We start from the raw sequence: 27,895 nt of genomic DNA, 5'->3' as shown, positions 1-27,895 counted from the left end.
CCTTTTGAGGGCTAACAAACAAACGCAACAAATGTTTTTTTGCGGGTTCAAACAAGCTACGTATTCATAAAACATTCTCCCAGTACATTGACTGATAATCATAGGGACAAAAAATGTCATCGTTTATTCATTTTTTTCATTCACGCTCACATTCAATACAAACATCTGTTCAATTCATGAAAGCTAAATACAAGCGCTAATGCTAATACTGCATCGTGTGTTCAACACACCAAAACATTCACATAAATTCAGCTGAACCCCGCCCTTCTTTTCCAGTGTTAGAAGATATAATGAATAAACCACCAAAAAATTACTGTTATGTGCCATTTGGTGAAGAAATAAAATAAACCTCAGCTTATTCAAACAAATATAATTCTATCCTGAAAAAAGCTTATCAACAGCAAAAAATAAATATGATCACGTTATTTATAGCAGTTATAGCAGTTAAAGAAATACAGTATGATATATATATATAGAGCAGACTTTCACATAGTTTATATATATATATATATATATATATATATATATATAAACTATGTGAAAGTCTGCTCTGTATTTCGCTAAATCGGGTGCCATAAGAACCGTCGTCTCGTGTCGGGGTGTTGTTTTGTCCAAAATGGCATACTTTGGGTTGATTGGTTGATTTGTAAAAAGATAGTATAAAAAGAGATACATACATACATATATGTATATGCGTGTGTGTGAAAATCTGTTCCGTATTCCGAGAACCAACGTCTCGTGTCACCAGTCGCCCTGTCTTTTTGGTATATTTGTGAAACGGACATCTGAGACTTGTGGAAGATATACTAAATCTAAAACTATGCGAAAATCTGTTCCATATTTTGATAAATCAGGCGCCGGAATAACCGCCGTCATGCATCACCATTTGTTTTGTCAACAAAAAACTGGTCCAAAACCACCAACTTCCGGTTGATCTGTAAAAACGACACCTGGGACTAGTAGAAAAATGTACAATTTCTGCAGCTTGGTTAATCAAAATAAGAATAAACGTAAATACTAAGAGGGTTGAACTGTGAATCAGACATCTAGGACTTGTCTTATACAATATCATATATAAAACTAAGTGAAAATCCAATCTGTGTCACGAAAACCGTTGTCCTGCATCGCCTGTTTTTTTGGCAACAAAAACTGCTGCGAACAACCAACTTCTGGTTGATCTGTGAAAACGACATCTGGGACTCATAGAAGATATGATGTATATATTTTATTTATCTACATAACTTCGGAAAAAGTTCCGTATTTTACCAAATCGGGGCTCAGGGCTTGTGTCGACGGTTGCTTTGTCGTTTTGTCGACAAAGAATTGGGCCAAAAGAATTGAGGTTTATCTGGGAAACCGGCTTCTGGGACTCCTTGAACACATTTTTTCGCATATATACCCATACATATACAAAACTTGGTGAAGATCTTTTCTGTATTATGATAAACGAGTGCCACAAAAAAGTAGTTTTGCAGTCGTCTCAAGCCGCCTTATAGTTTTGTCAACGAAAAAAGTGATCCATAATGGCAACCTTCCGTTGATCTGTGAAAACGTCATCTGGGAGGAACGTACAGATTCTGGAGATTAGTCAAAAGAAGAATAACCGTCAATCCTAACGGGACTTGGAGGCGAAGATTTAGGATTCTGGCACAATGGTCCAAAGGATTCACCGATAGTCCTCTCATCCAAGGCCTTCAGAGAACAACACCGACTGAAGACCTTTTGTATTCGGTCTTTTCCTTTCAGTCCAGTCGCGGCTGCCTGGGGGGTCGGAGGAGGCCGTGAATCAGGCGAAGGGGTTGTCGGACCTTAGGATGGAGGCGTCTGCGTCAAAGCACCCTTTTCCGTTCAGGTGCTCCGAATGTCCGTCAATGCTGTAGCAACCTGGCACCTCGGTGATGGAGGAGGCCGTGTAGGACGCCGAACGAAGGGCGTCCGAATGGTTTCCCACGCTGCTACCGAACTGGAGGTTGTACTGGTTCCAGTGCCGCCGTAAAACTGCTTGGACCTAGTTTGGGTAAGATGAGAAAAAACAGTCAGTTGCTGAAAAAAGTTCCTGCTCAAGTTCTTTCCTCAGAGACTATAAACATTTCAAGGACTATGACAAGTTCCAGATTATTTTGGACTTCCAGTCTTCGTCATCTTTACTTTGGTTAGCTATTACAATAGGCCCCCAGGATGCACCTGCTTACAGCATTTTCACTTTACGGTAAAAACGTTTGCGTGGCCAAAATCTGTGGCTGCCTTCTACTGGTCGATTATCAATCAGGAGCTATACATTTGAAGGAAAATGAAGTAGCATTTGTTACAGAAGAGGATACAGCAACCCCAGCTTACGCTTTAGGACCCTGGGGTACGGCGACCCCGCCTTACGAAATCTTCAATTTATTGAGTCCAAAAATTGTGGCTGTCCTCTATGTCAGTTTAATAATCAAGAGCTATACATTAGAAGGGAAAAAAAACATTAGTTACAGGATACGTCAACAACAATTCACGTTTTCCACCCCTGTATATATCTTTGGGAGAATCTAATTTTGTTGTTGTACTGTTAAAAAATGCTGTAACGAAGGGGGCGAAAAAACATGGAATGCCACACAGTAATGTGAAAGCATCAGAAGGTAGGAACACTGTATACTGCGGCTCTACAATACATATATTCTTTCGGAGGATTTGTTGTTTTTGTATCGTGAGGAAAATGCCGTAACGAGAGAGTTGAAAACACTGTATTCCAAATCCTAACGTAAAGGTGTCGTAAAGTGTTGTTGCTCTCATATGACGGGAAAAATGCTGTAACGAGGGGCCGCATAAATTTATATTCCACATCGTTACATAAAAACATCATATAGTAGGGATGCCGTACATATATTTTTTTCAGAAAATTGGTTGTTGATGTGGTACAGTGGGAAAATTACCGCGATGAGGGGGCCAGAAAAACACTGTATTCCACTCCTAATGCAAAGACATCTCAAGGCGTTGTTGTTGTCAAATGGTGGGGAAAAGGCTGTAACTTGGGGCTGACAAAACCCACCGTAAAATAAAAATGTTCTAAGGCAGTGGCGCCATCCATCCATCCATTATCTGTACCGCTTATGCTCAGTAGGGTCGCGGGGGTGCTGGAGCCCATCCCAGCAATCTTCGGGGAATGGGCAGGGGACACCCTGAACTGGTTGCTAGCCAGTCGCAGGGCACACAGGGACAGACAACTTACCCGCCATTCACACCTAGGGACAATTTGGACTGGCCAATTAACCTGACATGCATGTTTTCGGAATGTGGGAGGAAACCGGAGTGCCCGGAGGAAACCCACGCAAGCACGGGGAGAACATGCAAACTCCGCACAGCAAGGTTCGATCTCATGAGCTCAGAACTGTACCGCACACGCTCTAACCACTGCGCCGCCGTGCTACTTAGTGGCGCTATAACACAGGAATGTACCTTACATGTATATTTTCAGAAAATGTGTGTGTTGCCATATGGTTGGGAAAACACCGTAACAAGGGGTTCCAAAAACATTGGATTCCACACTGTTACGTGAAAATGTGGGGATTTCGTAACGTGGGGGTTAACTGTACATATATTTTTTCGCAAAACTGGTAGTTTTTGTCTGATGGGAAAAATGCCATAACGAGGGAGATAGAAATGGAATATGATGTGTTTTAATGTGAAAACATTGCAAGGTGTTGTTGTGGTTCTGGGGAAAATGTTTAAAAGCGGGGCTGGAAAAAGTTCAGGTCCCACATCGTAACGTGTAAAGGTTAGTTAGGTACGATATAACCTCTGGGTTTACTGAACATAGGTAATCTTAAAATTTGTTGTTGATATCGCAGGTGGGGAAAACGGCTTACAGAGGGGCCAAAAACATGTAATTTGGTATCGTAGGGTGAAATCATCATAAGGTGAGGACGCCGTAACCTGGAGGTCTACTGTAATTGTGTTTTTTGTGAAAATGACGCGCAAGGACAATCCCAAAAACAATAAAGTCTTACTTCTCCGTTGAAAAAGCAGAAAATGGTGGCCACCAGTAGACCCTGCAACAACAAGCAAATGTGGAAAAAAAACGTGAGTGGAACAAAAACAAAAAAATCAAATATTTCATCTCGTCCGGCTCGAACTCTCCGGTTTGTTTAGGCGATCGCCCCCACTTGCATAAGAGACGCTTCCTGTAGCGCCCATCCTGGAAACGCGCTAAGATAACAAGTAAGCTAACGGGCCGGCTACTTCAACACTTCTCCTATCGCATCCATTCCCACTTCCTTCCTGACGCCCAAGACATAAACAAAAGGAAGGGGAACTGTTTCTTTATTCTAATCGTTCTCCTTCTTTAAAATATGTCACAATACCTTTTTATAGTTTATTTAAAGTGATACACTATGTGTGAAATATTGAAATGTACCTCTGCCCTGATTCAGTAATGATTGTATTATTTATTCTATTATAACGTATTTAATCATTATTATACAACCTTTCCATCATTTCAGTTGTGCCTTATTTTGTAGCCAGCTGTGGTCTTGAGCGCTATCATATTAGACTTGCTAGAACTAGTTAAAACAAAGGGTCGCTGTGCAGTGGAAATTTCCACCACCAAAGTACCACAAGTTTTGTTATCTGTTAAGGCAGACCTGGGCACTCCGGTCCTGGAGGGCCATACGTCCTGCCAGATTTTGAAGTTTGCTCTTCTTTAACTCAGGTGATACAAATTATAACCTCGTTAGCAAGCTAGCAAGTGCTCGTTAACGGTACTGGTGATTGGAATCACCTGTATTGGATCAGAGAAACCTCAAAAATCATGCAGAACATACGGCCCTCCAGGACCGGAGTGCCCAGGTCTGTGTTAAGGGTTTGTTTCAGCTTAGGGGCCACCGTTTTTGTACAAGAATAATTGTAAGCCATTTTAGTCTTTGTACTTGTGATTAGTCAGTAGTCTTTGTCTGTATCTTGTTTGTGCGTGGAATATTCTGGAAGTAAAACTTTCAAAGGAACTGCTTATCGTCTCTGGCCTTTATTCTTAGAACCTACATTCTCACTACCCAGAATCAAATTAACATGCAGAGAAAAAAAAATCATGATACTTGTTTTTTTCTGTATGTTATGATATTTATACTTTGTTTTTACTTCCTTCTTTCTTGTTTTGTTAAGTTAAGAGTTATGGGTCATCGAGCTTTCTTTACTGACCAATCAAATTCTATTCATTCTCTTTCCAAGTATCTTTGACATATATTACGATATCATTTTATAATTTTTAGAGTGATACAACACGTGTGCATATAAATATCCTTCATTGCCTTACTTTATTGTATGGTTAAGTCAGAGATACTTTGTAATACTAAGTGGCAGGGATTGGTCTTCAAACTTGCTTCAATAGCCAATCACCTTGTAAACATGCTCCTTCCAAGTCTTTAATTACCTATGTATATCCTTTGATGGCGTTAGAGTTACCTTGGTTTAATAGGTTGTCAAGCTTGCTATACTGACCAATTGCATTCTAACCATTCTCCTTTCAAGTCTTTTTAAGTACAGTTATATATTTCCTTCCTTGCCCTTCTTTCTTGTTTGGTTAAGTTAGATCTACTTGGTGTTCGAATACTACCTGACAATTATTGGTTGTGAAGTTTACTTTAAAGCAGCTTTAATGACCGAAACCGAAATATTGTGGGTAGGAGTCTCGTTGTTTTTTTTTTTTTTTTAAATACTAGACACCTGCAAAGTACATTGGCTTGGATTAAAGTTAATTATTTCGACTATTATGCACTTTTTTCATCATTGTCATTATTGGCCAATCATGATGGTGTTTTTTATCTTTTTATTTCAACACCCCTTTATTGCAGATTGTAACCTAGAAGGTTTATTAAAGATGAAGGGTTAAGAAAGGACTTTTAGAATAGGTTTCATATTTGAGCGTTAAGCTCTCTTGGGTTCTCCTTGCAAGTGCAACATTTATTTATGTCCTCTCTCCTTATTTTGAGTGTCCACTAAACTACATTTATCACAAGTACATGCAAAAAACAAAGACCAGATCTTTTAAAGGTGTTTCTGACCTGATAGTGCATGAGAATGTGCATGACGTAGTCGTAGATCTCAGATGAGATCCGTCCGTCCGGCTTGTAGGGAAGCAAAACGAACTGGATTCCCAAAAGCGGCACCAGGATGAGGGTGGCCCTTACGGCTTTCATGTACAGGCTGGACTCGGCCTGGTGGGTCACCTTCAGTTTGGTGATCAAGACCCTCACGATGTTCAGAAGGAAGAACAGATTAACCTAAGGCGGGGGGTACAACATACGGATTGGGCGTTAATGGACCTGGATCGTTGTTACAAATTTTTATCTTATCAATTCAACTTACTTTGCACTGAAAAAAGAAGCCCTCAAATTTCGTTGCACTTTTGTATAATGACAGCAAAGGCAATTTCATTCAATTCTATTCTATTCTACTCTATTCTATTCTTCCATCCATCCATTATCTGCACCGCTTATCCTCAGTAGGGTCGCGGGGGTGCTGGAGCCCATCCCAGCTATCTTCAGGCAATGGGCAGGGGACACCCTGAACTGGTTGCCAGCCAGTCGCAGGGCTCACAGAGACAGAAAATTCAAATGCTCCTTACACATATGGGGACAATTTGGAGCGGCCAATTAACCTGATATGCATGTTTTTGGAATGTGGGAGGAAACCAGAGTGCCTGGAGGAAACCCACGCTAGCATGGGGAGAACATGCAAACTCAGGAAGGCTGGTAGCTGGATTTGATCCAATGACCTCAGAACTGTGCTGCAGATGTGCTTACCACTCAGCCGCCATGCTGCTCTGCTCTATTCTATTCTAGTCTATTTTATTCTATTCTATTCAAAAGGAAGCTGTCGTAGTTTTGTGACTATTATAAGTGGAATTCAGAATTTTGTGACAGTGAAATTTAGATTTTTTTATTTACCGAAACACAGACACCCCAAACACAAAAAATCTGAAAATCACATGAGTTTTGGTTATTCAAGTCCAGTAGACCCTGGGATAGGGTGTCACCCCCTTAATTCTTTTTCTCATTACAATGTGGAACAAGAGGTTTTTCGGCCCTTTCATTTAGGCATTTTTCCCACGATACCACAAAAACGACAACAAAGGATTTCTCGTGCATAAAATGTTTATAAAATTAAACATTTACGATGTTCATGCATAAGCCGAGTTACGTCTATAAAATGCCTGTCGGCTATTGATTGACGTCATGAATTTCTAGGATGTAATAGGTTTGTGTCACGGCGTCATGAAAATGCCAATATTTAGTTCAGAAATATTGTGCTTAGTAATAAATTTAGTATTCGGCGATACAATACTGTATTCTTTTTACTGTACTTATACACTATAGCTCCCAGGCTTGCAGTGATGCTACAGGATTAGGCAAAAACATGAACCATGAAAGGGAAGCTTGAGATAATCAAGAAATATGAAGAACGGCCAATAGATGCGATTTAAGCAAGGAATTGGCGCTAATTAGCATTATTACATTTTCATATCCATCGCCCCTTTCTTTCTTTGCATCTACCCACTAACTCCAAAGTGTTAGCCAAAGTTAAACCAAATTTCATTTGGTGATACTGTATTTCTTCACTGTGAGTCCAATGACCTGAACACATGAATGTTGTATCCCAGGGGTCTACTGTATCACAGTATATCCAGAACAAGATTATTCTGGTTTACGGTACGAATGAGTTCAAGATGGATTTGACATGGACAAGAAGTTCTTACCAGAAGAGCAGCACAGATTGGACCATGGATTATGTAGAGGAGTGATGTTTTGGAGCTAATCCAACAGCTAATGAGCAGGGGATAAAAAAAATAGGATTAACACCACGTGGGGCAAGTGAGCCACGGCATCACAGAATTCCTAAAAAAGGGTTTACTCACTTGTCATTGTAGTAATAACTTCTTGCAATGGCGTGGATAGACGCAGGAATAAGAGGAAAACCTGAGAGAAAATAGATTATTTGGAATAAGTTCTTGGAAGTACTTGTGACAGGGGAAAAATTGTAATAATCGGACGTACCCCAGCCCAGCAGGTAATACCACATGAGGTGCTGCTTCTCAGCAAAAACAGCCACCACGATCAGAGTGTGCAAATATATGCCTTCGCAAAGCATCCAGAAGTAATTGCAACCGAACAGGTAGAGGTGGATGAACTGTGAGACTTTGCAGCTTGTCTGGGGGAAAAAAAATCATAATTAATAAAATTCAAAATAAATAATTCCAAAAACATTCTCAATAACTTGGCTTCCTCAAAATAGGTTCTCCAACTTTCACTAGAGTGGTTCGCAGCCGAGTTTAAAGCGGCTGGGAGATCAGCACATCCAAATCCAAGACCACGGTCCTCAGTCAAGTAAGAAGCGACTGGGATAAATACTATGCTGGCCAGGAAAGGCTTCTGGATCCATGTCAGATGACTTGGACAAAATGGCTTGGGATCAAGCAGGTGTTCTGGCCACATCCCACCAACTGTAGGTCTAAGGGACAACAAAGGACACCTTGGAGAGACTACGTCTCTAGGCTGACCAGGGAATGCCTGAGGATCCTGTTGACTGAGCTGGACAAAGTGGCTGGGGGTCAAGAGGTTTTCCGGGCATGTCTGACTGGCGGGAAGCCTTCGGGGAAACCCAGGACACCATGTAAAGACTATGTCACTGGGTTGACCTGGGAATGTTTCAGGATCCCATTGCAGTAGCCAAACTAAGTGGCTGGTAAAAAGGAGGTCTGGTTTCTTGACAATCTCAGTTAAACGCAAAAGAATAAATGAATGGAAGTTTATTTCTGGACTAGATATGGACTCAGAAGCTAGGCTGAGTAAAGCCCTTTATAAGCAATTGGTTCAGAATCATATAATATTAATGAAAAAAAGCAGAGGTACAGTGTTTAGTGTCGAAGTGTTGCCTCTGTGAATGAAAATATGACCCATGTTAGAACATAACCACCCTTATTTTGTCAACAAAGCCATGCTTCTTTGCACAAGGTTGCTGAGGAAAAAATAGTCGACTTTTCATTTTTTGGAAGTGGAACTGCCCCCATGGATTCTAGAGACAGGCATGTGTATTTTCTATACGGAAGGACAAGCACTCATAAGCTAAGCATACAATTCTGGAACTCACCCCTGATGACTTAAGGCAGTGGGTAGGGGATAACCCCAGACTGGTTGCCAGTCACAGGGTACACAAAGACAGACGACCATTCCCACTTCAACCAAGGGACAATTTGGACCTGTCAATCAAGGAAGGAAACAGGAGTCTGCAGAGAAAACCCACTCGGGAACCCCACACAGGAAGGTCTGTGGCTAGAATTTAACCCAGGGCCTCTGAACTGTGAGGCGGACATGCTAACCACTTAGCATGTCTCATATATAAGAAAGCTTCTTTCAAGAGTCCAATTGAGAAAGTTTGTATAGGAAGTCCTGAAACCACATCCAGGATCTCCGAAAACTGCTGCAAATCATTCGTCACAGAAAAAACGATCCATGTGTTATCTCCTAAGACTGACCGGGTTCCTCTGGACCAGTTCTTGGTTGTTGGCCACGGCAGTCAGCCAGATGATGGTGATGACAGAGTTGAGGACAAAAGAGAAGAAAAGGTTCTTGTGGAGGGTGATCCTCTGGCAGCTCAAACTCCTGTGGGGACAAGGGAAGTCAGGAAAAACTGTAAAAGTCCTAAGAACTGAATCTGAAGGGACTCACTTGAAGTGGAAGAAAATCGCAAGGGAGACGAAGAGGGAGGTCACAGAGAGTCCGTGTCCAATGAGGGCCAAGTAGAAAAGATTCATCGCTGTCTGCGGGAAAAAACAAATTAGATACCATGTTACCAGTATTGCTTCGATGCTAATTAGTTAGCCGGGTTTCAGTTCAGTATGGGTGCATCAGCTGGCGTTAGTTTGATACGGATGCTGCCTCTGAGCAAATTAGCTAACTGGGGCTGAGTTCAAAATGGATGCTAAATCTGTGCGAACTAGTTACTCAGGGGTGAGTTCAATACAGTGTGCTAATTAGTTTAATACAAATGCTACTTACTGGCTCAGTTTGATACCAATTCTACCGCCGCATTAATTTGTTAGCCGGGGTCTGTTTGAAACTGATGCTACTTCTTTGCTATTTAGCTAGCAGGGGCTTAGTTTGATAGAGACGCTACCTCCATGCTAATTAGTTAGCGGGGTCTAAGTTTGATACTGATAATATTTCCGTGCCTAATAGTTAGGCATACTCAGTTCTATACTGAAGTTACCACCAGTTTAGTTTGATACAGGTGCTACCTTTGTTCTAATTAGTCAGCTAGGGCTGTGTGGAATAATTGTGCAGACCACATAACAGTGGTTCAGCCAAAAGCAAGGTGGGAAACAGAAAAACATTTGACAAGAATATACAACAATGACAAGGGCTCTTTGTCATTAGCAGGTCATAAATCATCCTAAAGGTTTTTCCTAAGCTTTGTCCTACCACTCTTCCTTCGTTTGTATGTTCATTGCAGCGGGTGTAATTGGTCCAGGTCCGGTTGCTGTCTGGGTGCAGGAACCACTGACCTCCGTCAGTGCAGATCTTGGTCACCATCTCTGCAGGCCAAAAGAACAAAAACCACATCACCCCACCACCCTGGACTCAATGACGGAACTTAGACTCACCTGAAGGATCAAAATCCTGAAAGTAATCTGGGCAGTGTTGTTCTGAGGTGATACCGGCCAAGGTGTCATCCCAGCATAACCAACCGTCCCAGGTCCGGTTACACATGGGTTCTAGAACCAGATCGGCAGAGATTAGGAATGGGAACGCTGAAGAAAAGGATAGAATTGCTGCAGAGAGCAAGACCACCTAGTCTATCAGGAGGACTGTCTTTGAGGATCTTCTGGTAGCACTCGAACTGGGCAGTGACGATCTTGTTCCTGGTCAGGCCAATGTCGTGGTAGACATTGGTGGGGTTCTGTTGCTGGGTTTCGTTGACTTCCAGACTGGCCTTTGATCAGATCAGAGAAAAAACTGTTGGGAACCTTGTGGATTCTGGCCAGGAACGGACGTTAAACTGAGTGTCCTACCGTCGTGACCGAACACATTAGCAGGAGCGCGGTGATGGTTTTCATCCCGATGATCTCCATTTTCCTGCCGGCCATTGAAGATTCAACAGCTGCAGATCTAGAGCAGATAATTGGGACAGGATTTTCTAGGTGACTTTGCTTCACAGGGTTAAATTCATAATTTAAAAACAGTTCCAAAAGGGATCAATTATTTTGAAACACAGCAGAAGTGAACGCCACCAGCAACTCCACAAAAACATCTAGAACAAAAGCTGCTGGTGTCCTACTAGAGTCAACAACACAGCCTAGAAATTATCGGCTGCTCTCTACCCAACAGCTGAATAAAAACAACACAAAATTAGAACTCAATTCCAAGATTATAATTTGATTAATCAAAAGTCACATCCCAAGAAAATCATGGGCTTCTCTCTGTACGATAAAGAGTAAATGGTCTGCTTGCCTTACAGCTGCAGAACCTCACGGAGAGCCCTCAACACTACCCAGAATACAATGGGCTGCTCTCTGCCTGATGCCTTATGATGACACAAAACCTAAACTCAATTGTAAGATTTTAGGTAAACCAAATGACAGATTTAAAGAAAGACAAAACTTGGCATGGTCATCTACAAAGCTGAGAAAATCATGGGCTGCTCTACTAAAAATTAAACTCTAAAAAAAAGTCATCAACAAAGTCCAGAACGAGGAACGCTCTCTGCCTGACAGGCTAATTAGAATGACACAAAACCAAACCTAAATTCCAAGATTATAGATTAACTAAACTATAGATAAACCCAAAAAAATAAACTTTACAGAGAATTATCAACACAGCCCAGAAAATCATCAACTGCTTGCTCCCTGGAAGCCAAATTACATTAAAACTAATTCAAAACTCAATTCCAAGATTATAGGTCATTCTAATTATAGATGTACTAAAAACTAAACCTTAGAGAGAGTAATCAACACAGCCCAGAAAAAAACATTGGTTGCTCTCTACCCAGTCTGGAGATATAGCCAGCCTGAACTACTGCAGCAGAACCTAAAGAGTTTAATTAACATAGCCCACGAAATAATAAATTGCTATGCTCGACAGCAAAATTAGAATGACACAAAATCAAAACTCAATTTCAAGATTATAGATTACACAAAACAACAACTTCACAGACAGTCATTAACACATCCCAGAAAATAACTGACTGTCCCCTGCCAATCAAAACACAATTTCAAGATTAAATTTCAACCCATCTATAGATCAACCAAAAAACAAACTTCACAGAAAGTCATCATCAACACAGCCACATCTACATCAACGGCTGTTCTCTGCCCAGTCTGGAGGATAAGGCCGGCTTATGGCACAGCAGCAGAACATCACAGAGAGTCATCAACACAGCCAATGAAATCAACAGCCAATTTAGAATGGAACAAAAAACTTGAATCCAAAATTATAATCAAAAACAAAACCTTACAGAGAGCAATCATCACAGCCCAGAAAATTATGGTTTGCTCTTTGCCCAATCTTAATTATGGAATTTATAAAATAATCTTTTTTTTCTTACTTTTAATGACATGTTTATCATAGAGTATCATGTTTTATCTCATTGTAAACAGTGTTTTCTACGTTTTTATTAATGACAATGAAGACAATTCTATTGTTGAGAAGAAGTACATATAAAACGGCAATCGAGCAAGTCCGTCGGTGTAAACAGGAAAATTTTCCCTCAGGCTTCGAGCTCGAAAAGTGTTGTAACTGAAGAGGAACTGGACGACAGGAAGGATCAGCTTGGAAACACACTCCCATTTCCTCTCTCACTCCACCAATTTTAGCTAGCGGACGTTTCCCGTGGGATTGCTCTCCTTTTGCTAACCCTTGCCCTCATTCCTTAAACAAATGATGTATACATGCATCCAAATTTATCATCTAGGGGACTTTATAAATCTCAAGACATGAGAACGATCTTTATGGTTGCTGAAGGCAAAGCAAGATGTCGAGAAAAATCGTTCCCACGCAGATGTGAGGGTGGAGCTTATTTACGTTTGCGCTGAATTTTATTAGCTGAACGCAACATCGGATCAGTCGATAATCGAGTTGTTGTGTCTATAGCCGACTCAGCGTATAACTTGAATGTGTGCACACATATTACTCAAATTTGTACAAATGAACTGTTTTGGTTTTCTGTCTAAGTTGAAACTTAATGCATTTCCTCGCTCATATCCCGTACCCTTAACCTTACCCTCAACAAAAGTCCAACTAAAACCATGACTCTAAAACCACATTCTAATCTTAAAAAGGGATCTAGCCACATTCCTTGCCCACATGTTGGTTTTGAGATCAGGCGATGGTGTAATTGTAATCCTGTGCAGTCCATTGAGACATTTTTGTGATTAAGGACAATACAAATAAATGTGACCTGACTTGACTTGATTAAATGTCTATTAAAATCCTGGAACGGGTCCTTAGAAGGTCTCAAAAACAAGTACATTGAAACCAGGGTTGGGTAGGGTTACTTTAACTTGATTACTTTCAATTACCTTTGGATTACTCCAAAACCAAATATGCTAGTAAAAGACAAAAGAAACTAAATATGAATAAAATTACTCAATTTTGTGCAGGCTTGGGGAGTAACGGAATAGATGGAACGGCAAAAATGATGTTGGCAAGCTGCTTGGATTTATTTTCATTTTGTTGTGAGTCATAATTTTATTCATATTTAGTTTCTTTTGTCTTTTATTAGCATTTTTTGTATTGGAGTAATCCAAAAGAAATTGAAAGTAATCCAGTTAAAGTAACCCTACCCAACCCTGATTGAAACACAAACATTTTGGTTTTCTGTTAAAGTTGACTTTAGCCTTTAACCCTAACCCTTAATCCAATGGCGACCAAAGTCCAATATTAACTCAAAAACCAAGTTCGAACTTGAAAAAAATAGTCTAGCCAAAGTAAATGTTCTTAGAAATGCGCAAAAACACACAAACGTTTGTTTTTCTGTTCATGTTTAGACCTACCCTTGACTCTAGCCCTTAACCCTAACCCTTAACCCTCATCTGCAAGTTCAACACAAACTCAAATAATATGCTCTAACACAGGGGTCGGGAACCTATGGCTCGCGAGCCATATATGGCTCTTTCTATGAGTATCTGTGGCTCAGAGACCAATTTGATTGCATGCAAAATTTCTCCATCTTGTTCAAAACCAGAGTTGTCAATCCTATTCAGGTACACGTAAAGCCAAACAGAGCTAAATGTAAAGGTAACACTTCGCAGTATATATAGGGCACGTTTTTCACTACAATTTACAGTCAAGGTGTCACACAAAAAAGGGGGGAAAAAAAAGTCGATTTGGCTGTACAACGCTAAAGAATCCTTTATTTAAAAGTTCACTATATAATCTGTGTTCAGTGTTCAGATACTTTATGATGAATCCACAGAACTGTAAATACGCCAAAACACCGGAAGAGAACTTAGTCATTTGATTGGGTGAGTGGAGGGGATGGGTGGAGCTATGCAAAAAGTACAAGGATTCCCTCCCATCTCTCGCCAAAGGTAACACATAAGGCTCCCTATTCTCAGAATGTTGTGACGTTTTTACAAAATAAATGCTTGCATCTGGTTTTGAAACCAATATGTATGAAAAAAGGGTCAAAAGGAGTTTAACCGATCTTGAGTAATTGCAAGAAAGAGACAAGTTTAAAGTGGTCTGTTTGTTGAATTTGGGACAGGGGCTCTGGCATTATTCTCTTTTCATAATTTTGATCAAATCATCAAAAATAAATGTGCTGAAGACTAAGCTTTTGTCTGGGGCGCCGGTTTAGCAATTTAGTAAATTTGTCTCATAATATATGGTGTGGCTCTTTCCCAAAATAAAATTAATATTTTTTGCTTTTATGGCTCTTTGAGTCAAAAAGGTTCCCGACCCCTGCTCTAACAGGAAAAATGGGATACAGCCACTGAAAATGTTCTTATATGTCCACAAACATTAACCGTACATAAACACACCAAAATGCCAAAATAAGGAACATTAGTCTTTAAGTGTATAATAAAAATCCCAAAATTGGCCCAAGAAGGTCACAAATATAAATGAACACAAGAAAGTTGAGACTTACCACTGACAATGACTTTCCTAGCCCTTGTCCCTAACCCTTAACACAGTACCTCAACCAAAGTCCAAGTTTTAACCCTAAAACTAGAGATCTAGACACATTAGATGCCCTATCAAGAACTATATTGGGATTTTTATGATCATCATTAGAAAGGGTCAGAAATACAACTATAGTCAGACACACGTGTATAAAAGAAGGAGCGGAAAGTCTGTGCCTTATCTCCGGCACCTGTGGAAAAATCCCGGAAACCAGCTGAGGATAAATATTTTGACTGTATACAGGGAATTCACAAACATTTCCTTTTTACTCAGAGACCCAAAGGATGGCGTGGAATTTACTCCTGAAAGCAAACTATAACGCAATAACCTATATATTAAATTGACAGTAAATATAGAAAGATAACTTGAAGTCAAGTCAAGTCATATTTATTTGTATAGCCCTTAATCACAAAATGTCTCAAAGGACTGCACAGCTTACAATTGCACCATCCCCTGATCTTAAACCAGCATTGGGGAAAGGTAAAACTCCAAACCTAAGCATGAAGAAAATAAGAAATCTTGAGAAGAAGACTCACAAGTACTGGAATTTAAACTGGGCTAATCGAAACCGTTTTTGATCATTTGCAACTCACCAAATCGTTTGAAGGAAAATATTAAGTTGTTCCGTGTTGAACAACTGCTGGAATAAATACGAGCACTTCACAACATGTGGAAACTACTAGCAAACGGATGGCGTGCTGATACCAGTAGACCCTGGGATATGATGACCCAATTTTCCAACATTTTTATTTTACTGTGCTTCATTTTCTCACTATAAGACCACAACAACAGAATTATATTATTGGTTGAGATCATTAAGGATGTTTGTCTGGTAATGGTTTGCATCCTGGCATCATGAAAAAGCGGATATGCTAATGGCTAGAACTATTTCCCACAGTACATTTCTCTGTACATTTATTTCACAATCTCAGGTGCTTCATAAAGACTTGACGAAGAGGCGTAACAATACTGTAATTTTTTGGACTGCATCTTTTTTGCTAAGGCTTCCAGTGATGCTAAAGGGAGAGGCAAAAACATGATAAACATGGAAACAAAGCTTGCGATTATCATAAAATACAAATAAGGTACATGAATGGCTACCCTCGGTAAGTTGCATGGCTGTAACCAAGTGGAAATCGGGATGAGTATATAAAAATATGACGCGATTGCATGAAAATCCACACATTTGTTGTATTAGAATCATTTTTTATTCTAATCTGCTGTCACGTACTTCTGCTGAAACCATCCACCACTCCAGTAGACCATCTAAAGTCACGTCACACCAAAGGCAATTAATATGTCATTTCTCATTAATATGTCTCATTACCCATCTCATTAGCTGCACCGCTTATCCTCAGTAGGGTCGCAGGGGTGCTGGAGCCCATCCCAGCAATCATCGGGGAGTGAGCAGGGGACACCCTGAACTGGTTCCCAGCCAATCGCAGGGCACACTGGGACAGACAACGCGTTCGCTCATTCACACCTACGGACAATTTGGACCGGCCAATCCACCTGAAATGCATGTCTTTGGAATGTGGGAGGAAACCGGAGTGCCCGGAGGAAACCCACGCAAGCACGGGGAGGACATACAAACTCTGCACAGGAAGTCCGGTAGCTGGATTTGAACCCTCACAGGAGGTTCCCAAGACCTTAGAACTGTGCCGCACACGCGCTAACCACTGCGCCGCTGTGCTGCCTTCATTAATAAGTATTTTTATCTAATTTTTATTTGTTATGACAAAAATGCATATATTACACATACGTAGTGGCATTTTGTTGTTTTGTTTTTATCTGAGGTCTAAGGGGTTTGGAACACATCAGCTAATTAAAATAGGTTCGCTATACAGCAATTTTCCTTTGCGATCCACAACTCAGAATGGATTAATGTTGTATCTTAGGGGTATTTACAAAATACACATACCAATTTGCACCCAAAAAAATCCCACAAACAAGAATTTTACTTAGATTTGTTTGGACCTGATAAGACCATAATAAACTGGTTTGGGGCAACCAGGTGCGGAACACCTAAAAGTCTGCAAAGCTCTGGATACTGCAAAAGATCTACCGGAGAAGCGAACTGTCAGTAAAACTCAGCAATCCCCCCATACCCCCAAAAAACAAAACAAAAAAGGACCCCAATTAGACGTCCAGCCGTCCACATACAACAGACATCTTTGGGAAGTAGGCTTTTGGAGGCTCACTTGGAGGTCTTGAATATATGCCAGGTCTGATGTCATGGAAAGATGAAGCAAAGTATAACACGTGTGACAAAATTACAGCCCAAGAGAATTGTGGAAACAACCTTTGACACGTGAGGGGTTTTAGTTCTTGATAGGGTTGGGGGGAAGTCGTAGGACCAGATGTACAAAAAGCAAACAGAGTGTCAAAGAAAAAGATTGAATAGAAAAATTGAGGCTAACAAATGATCTGGCAAGAACTGAATAACCCCTTGGAGACAGGGTGAGAATCTCAGTCGTCTGCAGGAGACTCATTGTGGACAATAGCCAGTTGAAGTGGTTTAGGCATTTGGTAAGGATGCCTCCTAGACGTGTACCTTGCTAAGTAGGGCTGCAACAACTAATTGACAACATTGATTATTAAAAGTGTTGACAACTAATTAGATCAATTTGTTGAATCAAGTGATTTATGAGCCACCAAGTACGTTAAATCGATGCAAATAAGAGTGCACACCATTCTGTTGTGACGCTGCGATTTGTTGTTCTACTTTGGTCCGGCAGAGGGCGACCTCTTTATAAAATAGTTATGTTTTTTTTTTTTTTTTAAATACGGGTGCTAAATATTGAACATTGCATCATTTACAAACAAAATCGGTATGGAAGTTTAAACTTTGAAGTGTCTGACTGTTCTATCTTGAAAGAAAGTTAAACATTTTGAAGGTAACAGGTAGTGCTACAGAAATACAGAGAAACAGCACAGTTTTGAGCATATACTGTATCATTTTCATACCAGGAATGTTTATCATATTCCAAAATTTAACACCAGAAAACTAATTTGCTGACAACATTTTGAAAAATGGGTTTGTTTACATTTTTTGTATATTTTTCTGCATATAAAAAAAAGGATTTACAAAAAAATAAAACCTATTGCTCTTTCTTTTTTTGGTGTTGTATGATAAGTCCAAATACAATATGATATTTGGATAAGGTGGTATGAAAAGAGTATCTTACATATTTGCAAGTGTATAGCATACATTTCTATGTATTTTTGTCTATTGTCAAGTTAACTGTCAAATTATTTTTTGATTGTTTTATATTACAGAATTTTTAGTTGTTTTGTGCATATTTTTTCCAAAATTTCAATAGTTGAATAAAGAGGAGGAAATTAGAAATGTCTTTAAGAAATCAGAGTCATCAATTAATCGAGAAGGTCCCGGGACAACTCAGGACATGCTGGAGAGACTAGGTCTCTAGGTTGGTCTGTGAATGCCTTGGGATTTCACTATATAAGACGGATGAAGTGGGTGGGGATCAGGAGGTGTTCAAAGCATGTCCTACCGACAGAAGGCCCCAGGGACAACCTAGGAAATAAAAACGTATGAAAACACAACAATCTAAATGACAGAAACTTGAGGTGGGTCATGCATTTGGTAAAGGTGCCTACAGGACACCTCCTTCGGAGCATACTTCACTGGCAGGAGGTCACAGGGGCAACTCAGGACACGCTAAAGAGGTTAGTGTGGAAATGCTTCGACATCCCATTGTGCAAGATGGATGAAGAGGCTGGGGATAGGAGGTGTTCCAGGCATATCCAACAGGCATAGGGCCCAAGGGCGGCCCAAGGGCAACCCAGGACCCACACTGGAGGGACCATATTTGTAAACAGGCCCGGGAATGCATCAGGATCACATCGGATGTGGTGGATGAAGTGGCTGGGGGTAGGGAAGTTCCATACTGAGGCCCTTCACCCAGCAACCTGACCCTGGATAAGTAGAAGAAAATCCAAGAACTGAATGACGAGGAGCAGACTAAACTCATGGGGAAGAATCTCACAATTGAGAGAAGTGACCGGGGAAGCTGATTTATAGGCAAAAAAATGGGGATATACAAGACCATGGACTCAAACCAGTACACGGGTTCTACAACAAAATCAAAAAACACAATCTAGACATGACTCAAAACAAAACAAAATATCTAAAAAAAGGATCACGTTAACCAGGTCCCCCACGATGGTACTCGTGTTCCATATCTAAAGTTGACTTTGGCCGGCTTTAAGAGCACCAAGGTCTTCCCATAGCGAAGGGATCCAGTTCCGGGGGCCTCCCGTCTGCGCAAGGGAAAAAATTGTACAAATAGCTTTGATAAAAATACAGTGGATATAAATAGAGCTGGCCCCGTCATGGCACTGCACCTGCAAAGCTGCTTGTAAATCTGCTGGGGCAGGAGTCCAAATGTTTTGATGTGGTTTTAGGACGTCCTAGTGTTCTTTTAAATGGGTTCACCTGTTAAAGATGACCCTGAAGGAGAAAAAACTGATTTGGTCCACCGATTTGTTTTCTAGATTTGCACAGATTGTTTTATTTCAGGGGTCAAACCAGGACAAACCCAAGGATTTTGAAAGAAAGCATACAAGTTCCTCACAAGCGCTCTCAATTTAGTCAATTGAGTCAATTAAAGCACGTGAACGGTTTCACCAACTAGAACGGTCCCACCAACCAGTTACAGTGCTACTTGTCTCTGTGTCGAACCAGGAGTAACCGAAGTCCTCTGATTATAGCATACGAGTTTCTCACAAGATTGGTTCAAATTGGTTGGTTCCAGGCCCTGGTTTTGGCATGATGTGGTATTAGGGTGTCCTAATGATCAAAACGCTTCACCTGTTAAGAATGACCCTGGAGGAGAAAGTATGACGTACAATTTCCTCACAAGTGCTCTTGATTTTCTTGGTTTCAGCATCAGGTTCTGGGAAGGTTTTACGAAGTCCTGGTGGCATTTTCAAGTGCTTCACCTGTTAAGGATGACTCTTGAGAAGTAACACCTGATTGGTTCCACCAAATTGTTCCAATGATACTTATTTCTGGTCTGAGCCAGGACCAACCGAAGGCCTCAGACTGTAACATACGAGTTGCTCACAAGTGATTTCGATCGGGTCGGTTCCTGCATCGGGTTTGGGGACCATGTGGATTTAGGACATCTTGATGGTCTTTCGAATTGCTTCAGCTATTAAGTATGACTCTTGACAAGGAAAACCTAATTTGTTCTCACTTCAGTGCTACTGTACTTGTTTCTGTGTGGAACCAGGACCAACCAAAGGCGTTGGATAAAAGCGTACAAGTTCTTCATGAGTTTTCTTGATTGGCTCAAATAGCTCCATTTTCAGGTCTGGGACAATTTCATTTTAGGACATCCCAATTGTCTTTCAAATGGTTTAACCCGTTAAGGATGACTCTGGAGGAAAAGGAAGGTCTAAGACAATAGCATACGGGTTTTTCAGACGTAATCTTGATTGGGTGGGTTCAAGGATCAGGTTTTAGGAATTCCTGAAGGGCTTTCAAATGGAGTTACCTAGTAAAGACGACCCTTGAGGAGAAGGAACGCCTCAGACAATAGCATACGAGTTACTCGTGAGGGTTTTTAATTGTGTTGGTTCCAGGATCAAATTCTGGGATGATGTGAGTGTAGGATGTCCTAATAGTTTTTCAAATGGTTTGGCCAGTTAAGCATTAACTTTGTGGAGAGGAAGGCCTTGGGCCACAGCATAGGAGTTCCTTGGAAAGGCTTGAGTTCTAGGATCAGGTTCTGGGTCAAATAACGGCCCACATCCTGATCCAATTTAGAGGAAATAATGAAAGTGCCGTTGTCCAATACTTTAATTAGCAGCTGTTTGTCTTGGGGCTGAACATTTTGTTGGTGGGCCAACAAAAACGTCCATCTCTACTTGGAATTTTTTCAGTCCAGTAAAAACAAAAAAATAGTTATAATTTATGCTATAGAAATACGAGCACAAGTTTATCAAACTGTTCATAAAGTCGAAAGTAGCAACTGAAGAGTTAACTGGCTTGTTCTGATTCCAAAAATTTTAAGGAAAAAAGACAAAGTACAGTAAATATTTTTTGATGGAAATACACATGCTTGCAATAACTTTTGGGTTGGCTGGATAAAAACATCATAGAAATAATTTAAAAAAAAAAATCGTGGAACATTTTAAAGAGATTGGAATAATTTTCCATTGACAATAGCGACTGGGGGGGGCAGCACGGCGGCGCAGTGGTTTGCGCGTGTGCGGCACAGTTCTGAAGTCGTGGGAACCTCCTGAGTGGGTTCAAATCCAGCTCCCGGCCTTACTGTGCGGAGTTTGTATGTTCTCCCCGTGCTTGCGTGGGTTTCCTCCGGGCACTCCGGTTTCCTCCCACATTCCAAAAACATGCATTTCAGGTGAACTGGCCGGTCCAAATTGTCCCTAGGTGTGACTGAGCGAGTGAGTTGTCTGTCCCCGTGTGCCCTGCCCACTGCCCGATGATTGCTGGGATGGGCTCCAGCATCCCCGCGACCCTACTGAGGATAAGCGGTGCAGCTGATGAGATGAGATGAGATGAATAGCGACTGGAAAAACAAGCATGTTCTAATTCAAAAGGACTAGCATGAAAGCTAACCACTAGCTTAATACTGAGAAACAAAGGTTAATTTCTGAAATCGTGAAAGAATCCTAACCTTTGAAACATATTTTATAAGTGTAATTCCCTCCTCCCAAATAATAATAATGATGATTCAAGCGCTGAGTACAACTGATGCTAGCTATCATGTTCCAATTCACTTATGCCACGGAAGAAATGCAAGCTGGATCCATAAAAAAGGTAAATCATGTAATGGCTGTAACCAAGTGGAAATCTTTATGAAGGTAAATGATGAACACATCATGTTTATGTAATTTTTCAAGCGTATTTAAAAAAAAAAAAAGTTTCTGAAATTTTCCTTTAGTTGCCAATAGCAACTTATGAGCTAGCTAGCTACAGGGTTTCTACAGCTTAGAGCAAGTAATATCAAAGACTTTTCGAGACTTTTTTAATGCTTTTTGAAATCAGATTTAAGACCAAGTCTACAAAAAAATAAAGTTGAAACACCCAAAACAGAAAAACACAAATATTTCTTGCACACAATACATGGCACAGCTTTCAGCCTTGGAAAAAACTTTGCCGGACAGCCACTTCTCAATAAATGCACACTTTCCCATGGTCCTAAGTAAACGTCACAAGCTGCTATGTGTATTGTGGGCAGACCCAAGCCTGCTAAGTCTGCTCTGAAATTGCCTGACTGAAACCACATCACTGTTTTGATAGTTCCCTTTTTGTGGTCACGCAATTTTGCCAGATAGTAAATTGGTGATTACTAAAGACAATTGATAAATGTTACCAAATCTTTTTAGTTCAAACAAATAAAAATCTTATGTTAAGCTTTTTGAAGATTGGATTGAAGAGATTTAAATGCCAATTAAGGCTTTATATCTTTAGAATACTGAATTCAATGCCTTTTAAGACTTTTCAAGGATCCTCGGGAACCATGTCGCAAGCATGTTCAAAAACATTTGAATGAAAGAAAGCCCTTTCTGAATATTTTAACAGGTATACTTAGACGTACTTTAATGTTGGCCTAAATGCACTCCTGTATGAAAAATACTTGAGGGTATTAGCTCAGGAAGTAGAGCGCCCATCTTGGGATCAAGAAATCGCAGGTTCGATTCCCGGCTCCTCTGTGTTATATGTTGAAGTGTCCTTGGGCAAGACACTGAATCCTTAATGCCCCCAATAAGCTGGTAGGTGCCTTGCATGGCTGACTCCCTATTGGTGTGTGAGTGAGTGTGTGAAAGGGGAAGTGTGAAGCACATTGTAAAGCGCTTTGGGAGGATTTGAAAAGCGCTATATAAATGCAGACCTTTTACTATTTGAGGAAGTTCTATGGTAAGCTAAATAAATTATTAATAAATTATGTAAATTTTCAAACAAATGACAAAAATGCAAGAGCGCTCCCATCTCCACCCCAAATAAAATAAACTACCAAAAAAAATGCATAAGTACAAAGTTGTTTGTCGAACCTTTCACAAAACCGGATATAGCTAGCATGTTAAAATCATTTCAAGGAAAGACAATCACACACTATCGAAGTGTCTGGGCCGCGTATCACAGAACTCAGATAAACGAGAGGCTGGAAAGAGAAACAGTGGAAAAAAGTCTGTTTTGGCTATACTAATTATTTGTAGCACATAATGTTGTTTGAAAATGCTTTTTGAACTCAAACACCCAAAATAATAAATATTAAATGTTGATGTCACATATTAGTATTTTACATTTTTTTTTTTTAAATCACTGCTCAGATACAGCTTTTAAAATTTTTATTTGAAAACATTAATTATAACTGGGTCAAGTATTTCAGAAATGTTTAAATGAATACATTGATTAATCATTAATTACACATTGTGATTTTTTTGTGTGCATTCTTCCCCTTTTCAATTTTTTTTACTGCTTTTACTACTAAATTACTATTAAATTATTTTGGGAAACGTCCTAATGGCGTGCAGTTTTCTTTTGAAAAGCCTGACCGGAAGTAGAATTATTCAAATATTCTAATAGCTTGGAGTACTGTCCAACAACTCTTTGGCGTGAATTTTAAAATACTGTAATCCCACCTATAGATGTTGTTTATAGACCTGATAACAACGTATTGTATTATTTTGAAAAGCCTGACCAGAAGTAGAAATGTCCTCGTGTTTTATTAGCTTGTAGTAGAACAAATGAAGCCCTCCCTCCATAATTCATGAGCAGAAATTTAATCCACAACTGTTTCAATGTTGCTTTTATGTAACAGGAGAAGTACAACAGAGTGTATTCAATTGTTTTTATGGCGTTTTAATGGTCTCCCTCTTTCAACACATCTGAGCCAAATGCATGTTAAGAGAATTGTTGAGACGGCCGACTGTTATTTCCCCCCCACAGTACTTAGTGGAGGTCATCTGAATGGGTCAAAAAGAGAAAGTTTCCCGGACCGCAAAGTTTTTCCACTGGAAACTTCCTCTTCTCGTATTATGGAAAAACAAAATGTTCTAACAGAACAAAACATTAAACATTAGACGAAACAAGAAACATTAACAGTCGAGAGAGAGAACAACAACTAGACTGACAAGGGGATGACGAGAGAGCAATTACAAAGAGACCATGCAATATAATGGTGTAACATTAACTAACTCTAACCAAACAAAACATTGAAGGGGCACCAACTTGTTCTAACAGAACAAAACATAAAAGGACAAGACAATAAAAAAAAATCCCCCAATTGGACAGAACAATAACAAAAGTGGCAGACCATCTAATACAATGGTGGAAACAAACACGCAGCAACTGAACAAAACATGAAAGGGCCAATGATACAAAATACATTCCCTCACTTAGCAACAAATACAACTAGAGTGCCAAGATGGTGAGACCTTGCAATATAATCTTGGAACACTAAATAGCTCAAAGTGAACAAAACATGAAAGTAAGACAATAAAGGATACCAACAACTTTTAACAGAGTGAACAGAACAATGACTATTCTGCCATTACAACAAGAATAAGAAATCAAATTAATGCTGGAAAATAACTAGCTTTAACTTAACAAAACATGAAAATACAACCACTCAAGTGCCATGACTGCAGAACCATAATGTTTAATACTGGAACACTGAGTAGCTTCAATTAAAAAAACATGAAAGGAGATTACGCCGGATATGTTGGAATAATAAGAGGTTCTAACGGAATGAAATATACAGTAGAAACAATCCCAATCATTGACAGAATAACAACAAGAGTGCCATTTTGACAAGATCATGGAATATAATGCTGGCACAAATACAAGATCTAAAATAACAAATCATGAAAGTCAAAACAGTGTATGTTACAACTTTAACTCGCTCTAACTGAACAAAACCTGAAAATGAAAATGCTGTTGCTGAAATTGAGGATCCAAGACAACGGAGCCAATTTGAGGTCTGGTTTACATTACGCAACTCGAATCAGAGGTTTCCAATCAGTCAATAAGGCAGATTTTCCCCTCCAGCCTAAACACATAATAGCCACTTATCTTAACTTATCTTAAGATTAATCTCTGGTAAACTCGATTTTGTGACTTTCCCTGGGGGCAACATCGAACAGATGCAGCTCATTTGGAACACAACATGGAGGGTAGAAAATTCCACTCCAAAGCTGGGGAAAAGGGCAATACAAAAAAGATACAAAAAATATTGGATACAATGTTTTGTTCAGTTACGGCTGCTTAGTGTCTCATCATTTCCTGCGTCGTCTTCCTTCTATGTTTAGTTGAGTTACTGCTCCAACGTGTCCTGCGTTACTTGTATGTTTGGTTCAGGTAAAGCTCTGTTCTGAAATATTCTGCGTTGACTTTCATGTTTTTGTTCTGTTACAGGTAGTTAGTTTTGAAATCATTTTGTCCTCCATCTTACCCTGTGTCTTTTTCCTTTTCTTTCATGTTCTATGTGCTGAAATGTTTCTTGTGTTGTCTCTTACATGTTTTAATTTGTTTGAACTTGTAGGTGTTGGAACATTATTAAATTGTTATATTCAAATATGAGTATGTTTCCTGCAACATTACTTTCATGTTTTGTTCAGTTAAAATAAGTTGGCATTCCAATACAACTTGCATTGTTCTTCTTTCCGTTCGGTTTAGTTAAGAGTTAGTGTTTCAAGATCTTGTGTCTTGTGTTGTCTTACCGTCATGTTTTGTTCTGTTTGAGCTAGGTGGTGTCAGAACATTATGTCGTTGTTCTATCCACATGTGAATATGATCCCCACAACTTCACACTTTGTTTTGTTCGGTTAGAACCAGTTACTATTCCATTATATCCCAAATTATCTTTTAATTTTTGTCTTCATGTTTTGTTCAGCGCCAACCAGATTGTGTTTCAATATATCCTTTGTGTTCTTTCTATCATGTTTTTTTCCAGTTAGTTAATTGTTCAATATATCCTGTGTTATATTACTTTCATGTGTTTGTTTATTTACGTTATTACGAGTCTGCTTTGTTTTCCTTTCATGTTTTGCTCTGTTAGGGCTGTCTGATATGGGAAAAGTATGTGGTTGTTCAATACACGCATGAATATGTTCCAAACGGCCCTGTCGTTTTGTGTTTTGTTCGGTTAGAACCAGTTGGTATTCCAAGATATCCTGTGTCTTGCTCCTTTCGTGTTTTGTTCATTTGGATCTAGTTAGTCTTTCAATGTTATGTAGCGTAGATGTTCAGTTAGAGCGAGTTAAAGTCCTAACATACACTGTTTTGACTTTCATGATTTGTTCTTTCAGAGCTTGTTTGTGTGCCAGCATTATATTCCATGATCTTGTCAAAATGGCACTCTTGTTGTTATTCTGTCAATGATTGGGATTGTTTCTAGTGTATATTTCATTCCGTTAGAACCTCTTATTTTTCCAACATATCCGGCGTAATCTCCTTTCATGTTTTTTTAATTGAAGCTACTCAGTGTTCCAGTATTAAACATTATGGTTCTGCAGTCATGGCACTTGAGTGGTTGTATTTTCATGTTTTGTTAAGTTAAAGCTAGTTATTTTCCAGCATTAATTTGATTTCTTAGTCTTGTTGTAATGGCAGAATAGTCATTGTTCTGTTCACTCTGTTAAAAGTTGTTGGTATCCTGTATTGTCTTACTTTCATGTTTTGTTCACTTTGAGCTATTTAGTGTTCCAGGATTATATTGCAAGGTCTCACCATCTTGGCACTCTAGTTGTATTTGTTGCTCAGTGAGGGAATGTATTTTGTATCATTGGCCCAATATTGCAATTCCATCCATCCATTATGTGGACTGCTTATCCTCAGTAGGGTCGCGGGGGTGCTGGAGCCCATCTCAGCCATCTTGGGGCAGTGGGCAGGAGACATCCTTAACTGGTTGCCAGCCAGTCGCCGGGCACATATATGCATTTTTGTTGAATGTGGGAGGAAACCCGAGTGTCCGGAGGAAACCCACACAGGCACGGGGAGAACATGCAAACTCAACACAGGAAGGCTGCAGTAGCTGGACTTGAACCCTAAACCTCCGCTGTGGGGCAGCGTGCTAACACAACTTTTGCATTGTAAATACTTCACACAAAAATCTTAACCCAATGCAAATACCGAATAAACTTTCAAAACCGATTAGCAGATTTCTGTGTATCTACCATCTATCCCGCCAACCTTATTTTGACCACCACAGCAACGTTGCGCAATCGACCGCTTGAAAGTACAGGGGAGAAAAAAAAACACGTTAAGCGATTTTACAGAGCGCATGCGCGCGCCCAGCTGTGCCTTCCAATCCCTGCGCATCCGTGTTATGATTATTCCACGTTGGCCTGATTGTCAATGGGTGAGGAAGGGAGAAAGGGTGAGAAAAGGGGATGAAAAAAAGAGGTTGCTAGTGCCACTGCCATGTATGCATTACGCATCAGCACTTGCATTCACGCATTCATTCCGCATCGCATCACCTCTGCACATTTCTGCATAACGCAACATAAAGCATTCATTTCGCACGCGTACTTACCCGGGAAGGTGCGTTCCGGATCCGACCCTGCTCCAAATAATAAAAACGGTAGTGACAATGTGCAGAAACCGATTCAGATCCGTACTCAGCGCAGCCAAAACGAGAAATGTTGCTGTCAGGTTGGCGTTGGGAAGCAGCCCACCGCTTCCTGTGACGTCACTGCCTGCCCCCAGATGCCGCGTGCGCGCGCACGGAGTACGGGCGCGCCCCCAT

The 27,895-nt window shown here is 40.1% G+C and overlaps 1 protein-coding gene across 1 annotated transcript; it reads right to left on the bottom strand.

The window, feature by feature from the left end:
* Positions 1-501: 501 nt before the first annotated feature.
* calcrla (calcitonin receptor-like a) lies at positions 502-27,826 on the bottom strand. The gene is made up of 13 exons (XM_088352673.1): positions 27,683-27,826; positions 11,042-11,138; positions 10,821-10,962; positions 10,634-10,744; positions 10,452-10,564; positions 9,699-9,790; positions 9,506-9,632; positions 8,028-8,181; positions 7,889-7,949; positions 7,730-7,796; positions 6,036-6,254; positions 3,987-4,028; positions 502-2,008 (listed from the first exon to the last, which is right to left on the bottom strand). The coding sequence occupies exons 2-13, from the start codon at positions 11,114-11,116 to the stop codon at positions 1,787-1,789; spliced, it is 1,425 nt and encodes a 474-aa protein (XP_088208799.1). The 5' UTR covers positions 11,117-11,138; positions 27,683-27,826; the 3' UTR covers positions 502-1,786.
* Between the last annotated feature and the right edge of the window lie 69 nt (positions 27,827-27,895).

The sequence above is a fragment of the Urocampus carinirostris genome, chromosome 14 (genome assembly GCF_059441175.1).
Source record: "Urocampus carinirostris isolate Australia breed hairy pipefish chromosome 14, RoL_Ucar_1.0, whole genome shotgun sequence".
Classification (NCBI taxonomy): Eukaryota; Metazoa; Chordata; class Actinopteri; order Syngnathiformes; family Syngnathidae; genus Urocampus; species Urocampus carinirostris.
This window is presented reverse-complemented; position numbering and strand designations above follow the sequence as displayed.

Coding starts and splice junctions, on each gene's coding strand:
- calcrla (XM_088352673.1), bottom strand. CDS start 11,116: ATGGCCGGCAGGAAAATGGAGATCATCGGGATGAAAACCATCACCGCG. Junction 8,182..9,505: donor AACTGGTCCAGAGGAACCCG/GTCAGTCTTAGG, acceptor TTTTTCCCCCAG/ACAAGCTGCAAAGTCTCACA. Junction 4,029..6,035: donor ACATTCTCATGCACTATCAG/GTCAGAAACACC, acceptor TTGTTGTTGCAG/GGTCTACTGGTGGCCACCAT.